At 41.8% G+C, this 13,199-nt stretch overlaps 1 protein-coding gene across 10 annotated transcripts in view; it reads left to right on the forward strand.

The window, feature by feature from the left end:
* Positions 1 to 13,199, forward strand: part of arhgef1 (Rho guanine nucleotide exchange factor (GEF) 1) — a 37,830-nt gene that overhangs the window by 16,499 nt on the left and 8,132 nt on the right. For 6 of the 10 annotated variants that reach the window (XM_079164808.1, XM_079164802.1, XM_079164805.1 and 3 more), the window contains 16 exons: positions 933 to 975; positions 1,122 to 1,227; positions 2,474 to 2,614; positions 4,757 to 4,786; positions 5,664 to 5,775; positions 5,970 to 6,045; positions 6,278 to 6,307; positions 6,735 to 6,935; positions 7,590 to 7,731; positions 8,830 to 8,841; positions 9,793 to 9,957; positions 11,151 to 11,341; positions 11,464 to 11,610; positions 11,952 to 12,034; positions 12,374 to 12,499; positions 12,728 to 12,842. In XM_079164808.1, coding sequence (XP_079020934.1) covers positions 933 to 975; positions 1,122 to 1,227; positions 2,474 to 2,614; positions 4,757 to 4,786; positions 5,664 to 5,775; positions 5,970 to 6,045; positions 6,278 to 6,307; positions 6,735 to 6,935; positions 7,590 to 7,731; positions 8,830 to 8,841; positions 9,793 to 9,957; positions 11,151 to 11,341; positions 11,464 to 11,610; positions 11,952 to 12,034; positions 12,374 to 12,499; positions 12,728 to 12,842 — 1,720 coding nt within the window. Of the gene's footprint in view, positions 1 to 932; positions 976 to 1,121; positions 1,228 to 2,473; positions 2,615 to 4,339; positions 4,666 to 4,756; positions 4,787 to 5,663; positions 5,776 to 5,969; positions 6,046 to 6,277; positions 6,308 to 6,734; positions 6,936 to 7,589; positions 7,732 to 8,829; positions 8,842 to 9,792; positions 9,958 to 11,150; positions 11,342 to 11,463; positions 11,611 to 11,951; positions 12,035 to 12,373; positions 12,500 to 12,727; positions 12,843 to 13,199 lie in introns of those variants that run through there. The other 4 variants (XM_079164806.1, XM_079164807.1, XM_079164811.1 and 1 more) reach the window with 3 other exon arrangements.

The following is a 13,199-nucleotide window of genomic DNA, read 5'->3' on the forward strand; positions in this document are numbered from 1 at the left end:
TGATTTGTTTTCGAGTGGGCTCTGTTTGCTCAGCCTGTACTCCGCCTCTGTGTAGCACCCTTCAGTTTCTGTCTGTCACTCTCCATTACTCCTCCCTGCACACCTGGCCTCTGTCACTTCTCCGTTATATTCCCTCCTCAGATCTCATGCGCTGCACATGTCTGTCAGCTCAGCTGGCTCGCGCTGCACTTTCTGTCTTTCGTCCGACCCCACAGCTTCCTGTCAGGATCGTGGGAAAGCCCTTTTAGGAGGAATCATCCTCTCTTAACCTCTCTTTTTTTCTCTTCTTCTTCTTTTATCAACCCATTGACATAAAGTTGGCCCATGTGGTCATTTTCTTGTCAGTGACAGAGCTATATATCTGTCATTTGGAATATGTGTTTTTTGTCTTGGTTGTTGTTTTATTTCTAATGTTTAAATGACCCCTTGTGGCGATATGTGGCAACTTCACACTTTCCCTTGATTCTTATCAGTTGACAGTGATACCACTCTGTTTTGCCTTGTGTCAACACGTTAGAGAAACCGTTATCCATACACACTCAGTAACCAGTTTATTGAGTAAAGGGAGATGTTGATTCAACTTTATGGTCATTTTGGAGGCTGTAGTTTATGGTGCGTTTGAACTGTATTGCATTATAAAGGTGTTCTGATGTTTAGCCCACCCTCACTGATTTGAATGGGGTAGACAAAATAATAGAAACAGCCGTCAGTGAACTACAGCCTCCAAAATGACCACACAGTTAAATCAACCTTCATGAATGTTGGATTCACTGCAGGACTGTTGTATTAGACTGCATTAGTTTTAGTTATGTGTACCTAATAAACTCAATCTAGATCAAAGCAACTTTGTATCTTATATACTATATTATAAAAACTAATATATTATTTTTTTCTGTCTCTGTACCTATTGTTTCTTTCTCTCCACAATATAGATTCTCAGAGTGGCACTTCCTCCTAATGTAGCCTATGAATTGGGTGAGTTATTTTACCTGTGGTGTGTTTATCAAACGTCATTATGTGTTCTTCGCCACATACAAACACACCTCAGCCCCCCCGCCCCCCCCTCTGTGTCTTCCTCTCTGCTTCTCGTTCACTCACTTCTCTTGTCCCCCTTCCCTCAGACCGAACACGTTCAGATCTGCTTCACGAGGACACCCAGAAGCGTTACACTCAGGAGGTTCAGAGCCTGCAGGCTGCTGAAGTGGCCAAACAGCTCGAAGATTTCAGGTGAGAATCCCCATTCTTAACAATACTCATCAAGTCACGTCGAGTCTTAGCTACGCCCCAACTCTTTCTTTTCTAAATCCACAATATTTTCTTAGTATTTGTGGATTTGATGCTCTTAGATTTGATCATAACATGAATATACTGTGACGTCACTCAGGAAGGTCTCTGCCGTATGTACTGTATCTCAAACCTAAAGAGAATAGATGTTGAATTTATCGTGATTTGTCACATTGATTTCTTACCTTCAAGGCAGCATTCGACTTCAAGTTATACTGTTTAAAATGAAAATAAACTTCTAGAGATTTGAAACTTGCTTAATTGAGTAATTTGTCCCAGAGGAAGCTGTTCTTCTCTTCATATTTGACACATGACCATTATTTTCCTATAATCTTTAAATGAAAAGGCAACTTTTAACAAGCTGCAACCAGAGACTTCTACTCAAGACTTACATTGACTACTTCTACTAACTAAAGCCGTGTACACATTGTATTTGCTGGAAGGCTTTTACTGTGAATAGCAGGAGCACGAACAGAGAAAAAGGTCATCTTCATCTCTCTCCCTGTGATGCTTATTTAAAGCTGAGCAATATACCAAAAATATTCTATCTCTATTATTGGTCATTTCATATCCCAATATACGTTATATTCACCAAATACGAAAGAAACACGTGGTAACGCCTATTTGTCTTTACTCCTGTGTGAATTTTATACTCGACAAATGAAAAGTACTATATTTTCTCATTAAAATAAACCCGTTAGTACCAAATTCAAAGGGTTTTAAGTGAAATTACAGAAATATAAGCAAAAGTATCAGTTCAAGTTTTCGGAGAGAGTTGAGCTAATAGGCTCTTGTTATTTAGTTATTTATTTATGTAATTGTGCATCACAATATCTCAATATATGATGTCATCATGATTTGATTCCATTGAAAGACGATTAATTATCATATTGAGTTATCGCCAAATAGTATTGCATTTGGAATATGCATTCAGAATATGTAAATATGGAAAACATGGAGAGGATAATGAGAATTAGAGTCTTTTATGAATTAAGGTCTCTGTTCTCTTGGAACTGTTGATGAAAATCCATATTTTAGACATGATAATGCTCTGATCAGCCCCGTTCATCTACATTATGTATCTGCTCACAGAATAAGGAAAGCATTCATCAGTATAATGTGCTAAACCTTTGTTTTCATCGTTGCATCGTGTTCAAACTCTTGCCTCCTTTTGCTGTCTCATCCCCAGGCAGAAGAGGATGATGGGTATGACACCCAACGAGGCTGAGCTCATTGACGTGGAGAGCCACTATCCCACCGACCGCATCCCGATAGAGATGAAGGAGAAGTCTGTAGCTGAGAACCTGTTGGACAGGATGTCTGAGACACAGTGAGTTTCTCTCTTCCACTGCTTCTGACACCCCTGGATTGCAATGAGGAAGGAGTTATTTTTTGGATAAACTCACCTAGTTGAATCACCAGGACAATATCCTGGGATTCTGGGTCAATGTCTCTGTTCTCACTTGCAATGATTTAGTGTTTTGAATTTGATTTGATTTGATCTCATGTGGTATCATAGTATTTACTGCAATTTCCCACACCAAACTGAGAGAAAATCATGATTTCTTAGAAATTAAGTTGAAAATACATATGCATTACTTAAGCCTACAGTATTGTCATATTATCCAGGAGACTCCCTCAAGATTGAAGAGCAACTAGCCTTTTTTGGCCAAACGTTCCTGGTACTATGGAACCAAAACCAGGAGCAAAACTCAGGAACTAAAAGTCCCTTTTGTGCATTAGTGTTTGCGTTTCCACCGCATATAAAGAACCGTGGAAATCTGGGAAATTACAATGATGACTACATGCAATTCTCACACACAAGAAAACAACAACTCACATTGTCACGAAGATACTAATAAACAAAAATAATTTCAAATAGTAATACGACAGTGTCTCTTTTCCCTGCTGCTCAACCCATGCAGCTGAGGGGATGATTGGTCTGTCAAAAAGGTGGAAAGCAGCCTTTTTGGATGTGTTCCCCCTGAAGTTGGCACTACACGTTGTATTATATATTAGCCGTATACATAACCAATCTAGTGCCACTCACACGGACAAATCCAGCAGGAGAGAAAATCAAGCAAGAGGGAACAGTGATTGGAAGAGAGCACAATAGAGCAAGAAGGAAATGAAGAGGAAAAGATGGAGTCAGCAGTGCCACGCTGGCAGGAAGGCTCTCCCATGGCGTTTCGCCAACTGGAGGGAGGGAGGGGGAGGGGGGTGGTGGTGGTGGTGGTAGGGTTGGGAGAGAAAAGGCCAGAGGGTTATCGACGCTGGATAGCGCCTGCCCTGGACACGGATGAAGAAAGAAAGCAAGAGTTCTAGGGGAAAGTTAATCTATCCTTGACCCCGTGGCCAACTATAATGTGTTATCCTCTACAAGAAGCGAGTCAGACGGAGAGGGAGAGGAGGCCAGCGAGAGGGCAGAATACTGTCCAACTTCATCCTGTCAGAACAGAGAAAAAAAAGGAAAAAAAGTACAACATAAGCGAAGGAAGATGCACTGTGCATGAGCATCACTCGTCCTATGGAAATAACCACGCCGTCAGCGGAGAAGACACAGAAAGTCTGCAAAGCAGTCTGTATCAAAGACGGGATAATTCAGCTTTTGACTCACTCAGTTACTATCACACAGTTGGATCTCTGTCTCCGTTGCACAAACGATTCATTCAGTTTCACTCTATTCATTCCTCCCGACAATCATCTCTCTATTACCCTCACACTTCTCCCACACTCTTGCACCCGCTGACCCCAATTCAATTCCCCCTCATTGGACCACAACAAAGTGACCTCGCCCCAGCTGTTTTTTTATTGGTCTTTCTGGTGATGAGAATGAGGTAGCCAGACCATTTGATTGGATTATACAGGGAAATCCCTGGGAAACCCCTCCCACTCTTTATGTTCATAACAAAACATGAGTATCCAATTTCTTATGTCTTGCCTGCGTGTTGCATCAGACAAAAAACGGGTTAAATAGACATTTCCGCTGTGCTGGATCATTTCTGAGGTTGGATTCACTTCGCAGACAGCTGACCGGAGAGAGACAAACCAGAATAGATACTGTGTTAGACACCCAGGAGACAATAGTTGGGATTATTTGCAGAACTTCAAGAGTGCAGGTTGATTTTTAAATTGTTAGAGCAGACAGAGGTGCAGCTTTTGATGCATCTTTTCCTTTTTTGATCTTTTTTCGTTTAGTTTTTTTTCCCCCTTTTTTTGCGCACATTTTAGAATATGTTCAATAGCTTCTGCTCCGAACTAAATAACACAACAATCAGCTTTGCGTTGGATCAGGAAAGGCTAAGACACTTCCACAGGCCCAAAACACACTTAATAATCAGTCGAGCAAGAGAAAGGAAAAATGCTACTTAAAAGGAAGAGGTGAGCTTGATGCTGCAAGTTGAGGGAGTCTGTTTTTTGCTTTTGTCCCTTTACAATCATGACATCACACATATCTTTTTTTTTCTTTCAGACCTTCAATTGTCTCAGACGAGGAAAAATGGTGAGTTTAAAAAAAAGAAGTTATGTTAAAAATATATATATATATACACGAGTGTTGTGTGTATTTGCACATGGAGCTGATTTGATATCTGAATGCTTTTTCCAAGCCTGGGTGTGGTCAAACCAAAAGATGTTTGCATACTGGCTCAAGTGCACCATATAAGTTTTCTGCACTTAAATATGTTTGTACTTTGTTTCTGCACTCCATAACAGTATCTTCTAAAAAAGACCCTGATGCGTTCCTAAATGTTCTACTTCCTAATTAATGTGTTGCACTCACATTAAATGACTAAACCCTGTCATGCACTTCTTAGTTTTTTGTAACTTTTCTGGTCCATTGTGATTAAAGTTTTTTGTCAGTGTATTCAGACAGCATGCTCTGTAAAACTTGAAATACTTGAAATGCTTTTATGGTGTGAACATCCCCAGAGGCTCCTCCCTTAGGCTTTTTTCTATCAACTCCTCAAATTTCTCTCAACCCTTCCTTTTCTCTTTTTGTGTCATATTTTCTCTCCTCTCTGCTCTTTTCAACTCCTCCTCCTCCTCCTCCTCCTCCTCCTCCCTCTTGACATCCTCAACTCTCCACCTCCCTGTTCTTTCCCTGCATCTGCCCATCCTCATTTTCATCCTCCCGCTTTTCCCTCATGTGCACTGTCCATTTTGTGTCATCAGTGACACCTGAGACTATGCAAATGTACTTTATTGCAGCCTTTAATGTGAAATATATAAGGACAGACGCATCTGAAAGAATATGATTTAAAATAATTATAATCTTATTCAAATTAGAAAAAATAGGACTTTCAGAAATAAGTATTAACACAAAATACAAAACATATTAGATGTTACAAATAATTACCTTTCTCTAACTTCTCCCCTAGTCAATCCATCTTCTCAGCGGTGGCCTTCGTCATGAAGCACCTTGGGGTTAAAACCAGGACAGTTGACAGTAAGAAGTCCAGAGGAGGCTTCTTCAGGAGACAGCTGGTAAAGGTAAGCTACCATCAACTCTGCTGATATATTTTATTTGGTTTCCCTAAGTAGACAGGGATGTTATCCGTCTGCAATAAGACAGGTAAATAAATGTACTGCATTGTCTTCTTAAAACCATTGTGGGGATTAATTTGTGTTTCGGTAGCCCTCAGATTTGACTTCTTTCTTGCTCCCTACCTGTGTTGTCTTTCCAGAGTAAGAAGGAAGAATCCACAAAGACCAAGCCCAGAGGGGGGTTTCCTGGCATCCCGAGCTGGATTGCAGGCAACAGTATGTATCTGCTTTTTGTGTGACATAACTCCCATTATGTTCTTTTTTTGTATCAAGTATTTAATTTCTGACTGTGAATGATATTTGAGAGTATTTACAATCAATAATTATACACATTACATACATTTTATAGTGACATTCAAAAGAAATACATGTAGTATCTTCAAATATTGATGTCCGTGAATGGTCTGGTTATGAGAACATGTTGTCCTGCCCTTCTTTCCTGTTACAGCTGACGTCAAACCTAAAACGGAGGCTGAAGGTACTAGACGTCCAGAGTTCCAAAACCCCTCTTTTATCTGTAGAATGGTCACATCCCTACTAATCAACCCATAAGCATGTCTGCATGTCGCAAATTAAACTGGGTGGGGATGTGGGTGGGGCATTGTGTAGCTGATTCATGTTTCAGGGTGGTTGTTGGAAGAATTGGTTGTACTGTATATTTTGTAATCACCAGAAAACCTCACCCTTATCTCTTCTGCAGAGTTGTGGGTGTTCTCTTGCACCAAATTAACCCTCTCATTTACTACAGAGTCCCTGATTGCACCATACTCATCCCGTGTGTGTTTGTCTGTCTCACAAAGTCACTTTTTTCACTGACTGAATTGGTTTCGGGTCTTGTTTTTTCTGCATCTGCTTTGTCTAAAGTTCAGCTCCGTTAAACTTGTCGCTCTCCTCCCCATCTTCAGCGGAAAAAGAGAAAGTCATTCCGGAGCGTAAGGGTCCAGCTCCCGGCAGAGGCTCCTTGACCGAACCTGCAGCCCCTTTCCTCAACAGCAGAAAGTCTGGTTCCAGCGGAAGCCCCTCCTCCGTGCCTGGGTTGGAGGTCACTGATGGCTCAGGCAACAACATCAGCACCGCCAACAGCCCAGAGTCTTCACACACCGATAGTAAGCCGGCTCATCAACTAGAACGTGTCGTATAGAGTCTGGAGTAAATCTTGACTTTATAACCAGTTTATAATTTGATGAATAAAACAAGCCTGCAGCCCCCCAAACGACTCTGTGGTGCTTTGAGCTAAATGCTAACATCAGCATGCTACCATGCTCACAATGACAATGCTAAGATGTTGTTGATTATTGCAGGTTTAATGTTCACCATGTTCACCATCTTAGCTTATCTTGTTAGCACGTTCAAATGCATAATTTAATTTGGTTTTGAATAATCAATTAATAACAGCTTTTTAAAATGTATTCGTTTTTTAGTTGCTTACCATTAAACACTTAACAAGTTTATGAGTGAACAAGCCAACTGTTTAACTCATGTATATAGCTTTACTGAACATGACACATATAACTGTATTTCGCGATTGTTTGGTGTCAGCATTTGAAAAAGGATCATTTGTTTCTTTGTGTAAAAAGATATGAATGTAAATATCTTGTGTAAAATAGATATATTTATACTATATAATAATACATCATTTTGATGAGCTATACATTTGTTCATTTACTTGAATAAAAGCACCAATTAATTACCTTTTGATAGAAAAAAGATTGCTACACATAAACGCTCATTGTTTTCCCTCTCACCTTCTAATCTTCCAGGCCTCTCAAGCAATCGCTTAGAGCCACCGACCCTCTCAGACGGGGGCGATGTGTCCCCCGTCAGCCTGGGAGGAGGGCTGACCGTCGGGGAGCCCTTCTCTCCCATGGACACTCCCACAGAGGAAAATGTGGAGAAAGACAGGTGAGCAAAACGGAGATGTCAGTAGCATCTGTGGGGGGGGTTGAGATTATAACTGCAGTGTAGGGACTCAATAAGCCAGTATAAGAAAACACAGGATTAGAGAACGTAATCAGATTGTTATTAGGCTGTATGGGAGGTGTACAGACTGTACGTATCTGATGACCAGGGGGAAGGGGGAGGCCACACATGTCTGAAGTGCTCCGGCTGAGGGAGCGTGGTAAAACTCCCCCAGCAGTCTGTCCCTGTCGTGTGCAAGCTTTTGTCATGCTGCCTGTTGCTCGCTAGCTAACAGAGCCTTCAGATTTGAGAAGGACGCTCACCAGGTGAACTCGGACCCAATCCTCCCTTCCAGCCCTTTGCCTTCCCTCTCCCTCATACCCTCTCTCCTGTTTCTTTCTCACAATGGCACGTGTGCGTTCTTCCTAATATCATTCTGTCCCTTTTGTGTTCTTCTGTGTGCGTCCTGTTGTGCATCTCCTACTGTTTACGACAGAGCTTCATTGCTGTTTTGTTGCATATAGGCATTGTTTGTGCAGTTCTGACTCCTGTTTTCATAAGATTCGAGTACTTGTTGGTTAATACACTGGAGATTTCTTCTTGACTGAGACATTTGTAATTGTTACGGTTACGTGGCACTTATTCTAGATTTCTATGCTGCAACTTTCTACCCAGTAAAGGTAGGTTTGGCTTTTAAGTCAGACATTTTAGCTAACCTATAGAAATGGTGTTGACTGGCTCCTTAGTCTACACCAACGTTTTACACAAAGTAGTTCATCTTAACACTGCTGGTATTTAGTTAATAGTCAAAAGTGGACAATACGTTTTATAATATAGTATTTGTTGCTCGCCCCGTGTGCTTTTCAAGGTGTCTGCATCTATTGTGGCCAGGGCCCGTCCTTTTGTCTTGCTTGTCTCCACAGTGTGTGCGGTTACATGTTGTGCCAGGGGCTTCGGCATCTTATTTAGCCTGCTACTCCAACAGCGGTAACTAGTTTAGGACATCATGATGGGGTGTGCGTTTGCATGTTACGGTTGCTACTGTGGCTAATAGTTGCATAAAGGCGGGTGTGTAACAATTTGGTGTCCGTGTTTTTACAGACGGAAGACAAGGTGGGTGTCAGCGCCTTGACAGAGTCATGGACATGCTTCAGGCCTTTTACTGACCACACAGCACACACGTACAGACTGAACAAACAACACTTGCATGCATTACACACCTCACATTGAGCCCTGCAGTCCTGATACACAAACACACCACATGGCTAAGTATCATGGACCTGCGTGCGAAAGGAATTGGAATAAGCTTGATTGTTGAGATCAGTTGGATTATTTAGAGTTGATGTGAATGTACGTTGTGTGGATTTGGAGAACTGTTGACATAAATGACCAGTAAAGTTGCCTAACTGAAAACTCCTGGTCCAGACATGATGTAGAAGCAATGCATGGGTACGTCATTAACATACTGTTGTTCATTGGCTCCCAGTAACTCATAAGGAAATGTAGAACGTGTTGGTATTGAAGTCCTACTATGTCTACAGTATATGAAGCATGCTCTATATTTTCTTGTGCAACCAGTATATGCATGTCATATGTCATGCATATTCACTTGTCACTCATTTTCTCTCTTTCTCTATCTTGTTGGTCATTTTTTTTTTCTCCCTTTTTGAATCACTCTCTTTTTTTTGTGTAAATCATCTACTGCTGCACCTTTTTTAAATCATGAATCCTCCTCTTTACCCTCATAATTAACACAAATGTCTGTGCACACTGACTGCACATTACTTTCTCCTCTGCTGTCCTTCCATTTTTGTGTTCTTTTCATTGCCGTTTGGTATCTCCTCTGTCCATTCTGTGGCATCTCTTTGTTTCCTCCTCCCATCCTTTTGTTCTTGTTTTCTCCTTGTCCTTTCTGTGGCCTCTTTTCCTTTTTTCTTCTCCGTCTGTCCTCTCGATCACTTGTTCCCGCCTTCTTTTTTTCTATTTCAATTCATCCTTCCCTCTATTCCGTCCCTATCTTTTCCTCATCCCTCCCTCATCCTCTCCGACCTTCCCTCCCTACAGTAGGAAAGTGGCACGTAGCGAGAGTGCCCGCGTGGACCGACACCCCTCTCGGCGCCGCGGCTCTTCCCGGGCCAAACAGTCTCGCTCCCGTAGCGATGTGGACCTCCAGCCGCCTTCTGCCATGACAACAACACCTGCACCGCTCACCCCCCACCACTTCCATTTGTAAGATGGACAAACCCCCCTCTTAATGCCTCTCTTGGTTGGAGAGACAGACAGGCTGTCAAACACTGACAGATTAAACAGGATGAGTGCAATAATCACAAAGCAGTTAAACTAAATAATTGGTAATAATGAGAATATTGATGGATCAAACCCACTTGGCTCCGTCCGAACTATTAGGTAGATCACCTTGAAAGGATATTTAAACTTCATTATTTTTAAAGGGCACATGTCCTTCGCCTAAATGAATCAATTGACTGACAGGTTTACTGACTCATTATTCACTGTCAGACGGATCTGTTGACCCGCGCTGTGTGAGTAACAGTCAAGCAGCGCTCTCATTCTCAGTGAAAGGTCAGACATTTAGCTCTTTCAGGGAATGATTATTGAGTTATGTCAATGTTGACCATTGGGTATGTGTTAGGTGCAGGCCATTTATTAGGGGTGAGTCGACTGTAAATCCACAACACGGTCAGTTGTACTTTGTCAGGACTCAGAGGGAACGTCTTGAAACAATGAATGATCCCGAGTAAGCCAACAAGAGGTCAAGTTTATTCAAATTCAATACATTTCTCTGTAGTTTTCCTTGAGCAATCCTTACAATGACTTATTGTAAGGATTGCTTAGCTGCTGGCATCATGGAGATCCAGTGGAGTGTGACTTTGTGCACATAAAGCCTGAGAATGGTTTATTAACAAGGCTAGAAGAAGACGCAAAAATAAACACTTACAATTTTAGTGTGGCTGTAAGTTAATTATTTACAGTTACATAATAATAATAAGTGCATCATGGGATTGTTACTGTGCAACAGAAAACCATCATGGCTTTTGTAACTTCCCGTTTAAATCATAGTTTTACTCTGAAGCACTTTAAGTTGTAGTTGAAAAGCTTCAGTTCGCCTGTCATTTTTCATTGTAAGATATTAATAGCTAGTCAGTTGGCTGATTTTGTAATAATTGTCATAATCTCACCATACAACAGGACAATGATAGATCGCTTATCTGCTAGATACTTAATATCCTTACAGACATCCCTGGTGTGCATTTAGAAATGCAACCAGCTCAGCCAACAACCTCCACTAGAGCCACTAGAGTGTGTGTCACATCACTTGACAGCCACCTGGGTCATCCTTGAATCACGTTGTTTAGTAGTTAGAAGTCTAACTTAATGATTATCCTACTTTTTTCCTTTCTCAGTTTTGATGGACCAGTTTTACTTCCTGAGGGGCCCGGCCACTCCCCAACCAGCCCCTCTCCACACCTGGAGGAGATGGAGCCACGCCTCCTGGAGTTTGAGTCGGACCCGCCCAACTGGAGGAAGCTGGCACCCCCTGAAGGCCTGTCCAGTCTCAGCAAGAAGGAGACCAAGAGGCAGGAGGTCATCAACGGTGAGGAGATGAGAGATGAAGCAACAGATGAGCAGATAAAAGAAGGTCGCCGTGTTGGCGAGCCCTTTTTGAAAGTGTTTTTACTATCTCTCATTCCATGTCTACTCCCTCTTTCCTCTTAGAATTGTTTGCAACTGAGCATGCCCATGTGCGGATGCTCAGTGTCCTTCAGATGATCTTCTCCAAGCCTTTGGAGAGAGAAGAGCTCCTGACCTCCACTGAGTTGTCCACCATCTTTCCGAACCTGGATGAGATCATTGAAATGCACTGTGAGTCGTTGTATCCTCCCAGAGTCAGACGCAGGAACTTTGAAGCTAGTGCTCTCCTTCCACACAACAAGCGAAACCATTATGCAGTGGATCTAAATTTGTATTCTGAGTGTGAAGCTGCTTGTTGTGTGTGTTTGTTGCCAGTGATAAAGGTAACCGCATGTAAAATCTCTCTACTTTAACAGGATGAAACTGGGTCCACAGTCGAGAATAATTTAGAAATCAAAATCTATTTCATCACTCACAAAAAAAAATGTTTATTGACTGTTTTGTGAAGGAGAGTTGAGCGTAGTATTTTGAAAGTGCATTATTTATTTGTTTGGCTCTGGCTTTGAATGCAGATAACTTCTACGAGAACCTGAAGAAGCTGCGTTTGGATGACAACTTCATAGTCAAATCTATCAGCACCACAGTGCTCAACAGAGTGAGTCGTCATAATATTTCTCTTTATATTATCCTCTCTCTACTTTCTCTCAGTATATGTGTTGCTTTGGGGAAAACTCCCAACGGATATGTGCTGACAATTCATTTCAACATTATTTGGCAGTAGTTCTGATAAATAGGATTTTGTTGGTTTAACAAATGCTGTAAGCTTTTTATCTATGAAAGTAAAATATTTTGCTCTAACCGCTGCACAGTTCTATTAGTTGCCAGGCTTTACTCTGTGCCTTTTCCCTATCTCTTTCTCCATCTACCCATCGCTTTATTCCTCTCATTCTTTACTTCTGGTTATCAAGACACTGTGTCATTATGTGTGCTCCAGTTTGGAGGTACAGAGGGGGAGTGGTTCCAGAAATTGACGGCCCGGTTCTGCAGTCACCAGTCTTGGGCCTTGGACCAGATCAAGAGCAGGCAGAAGAAAGAGCCACGCTTCAACTCCTTCATACTGGTAGACACACTTACCACACACACACACACACACACACACACACACACACACACACACACACACACACACACACACACACATACACACACACACACATACACAGACAAATGGAGTCTTAAAGATTTAGCGGAAAGACACACGTTGATGCAGCCACAGATGCATTGTTAATTCAATAGGTCACGTAACTGGTCCCATATATTCATTCTGACTCAATCGTTTTAATCCCAGGAGGCAGAGAGTAAGCCCCAATGCCGCAGGCTGCAGCTCAAGGACATCATTCCCATAGAGATGCAGAGACTGACCAAATACCCGTTGCTGCTGGAGAATATTGCAAAGAGCACAGGTGTGTGTGTGTGTGTGTGTGTGTGTGTGTGTGTGTGTGTGTGTGTGTGTGTGTGTGTGTGTGTGTGTGTGTGTGTGTGTGTGTGTGTGTGTGTGTGTGTGTGTGTGTGTGTGTGTGTGTGTGTGTGTCCTATGCCTGGTGGTGGCTCACGTTTGTGTGGAAGTCAGTATGCCAAGTGTAGACATATTTATATGTCTTTACTGATGACAGGTGAGTTAATTATGCTATTTATTAAAATGTGAAACGGGATTGACAAAATCCTTTATCACATTATATCTATTTTGTATCTATTTTTTTTTGGGGGGGGGGATTCTATTGGTAAATTGTTGATATAGCTGTTATTTCAGCAAATTGAAT

The sequence above is a fragment of the Pholis gunnellus genome (genome assembly GCF_910591455.1).
Source record: "Pholis gunnellus genome assembly, chromosome: 8".
Taxonomy (NCBI): Eukaryota; Metazoa; Chordata; class Actinopteri; order Perciformes; family Pholidae; genus Pholis; species Pholis gunnellus.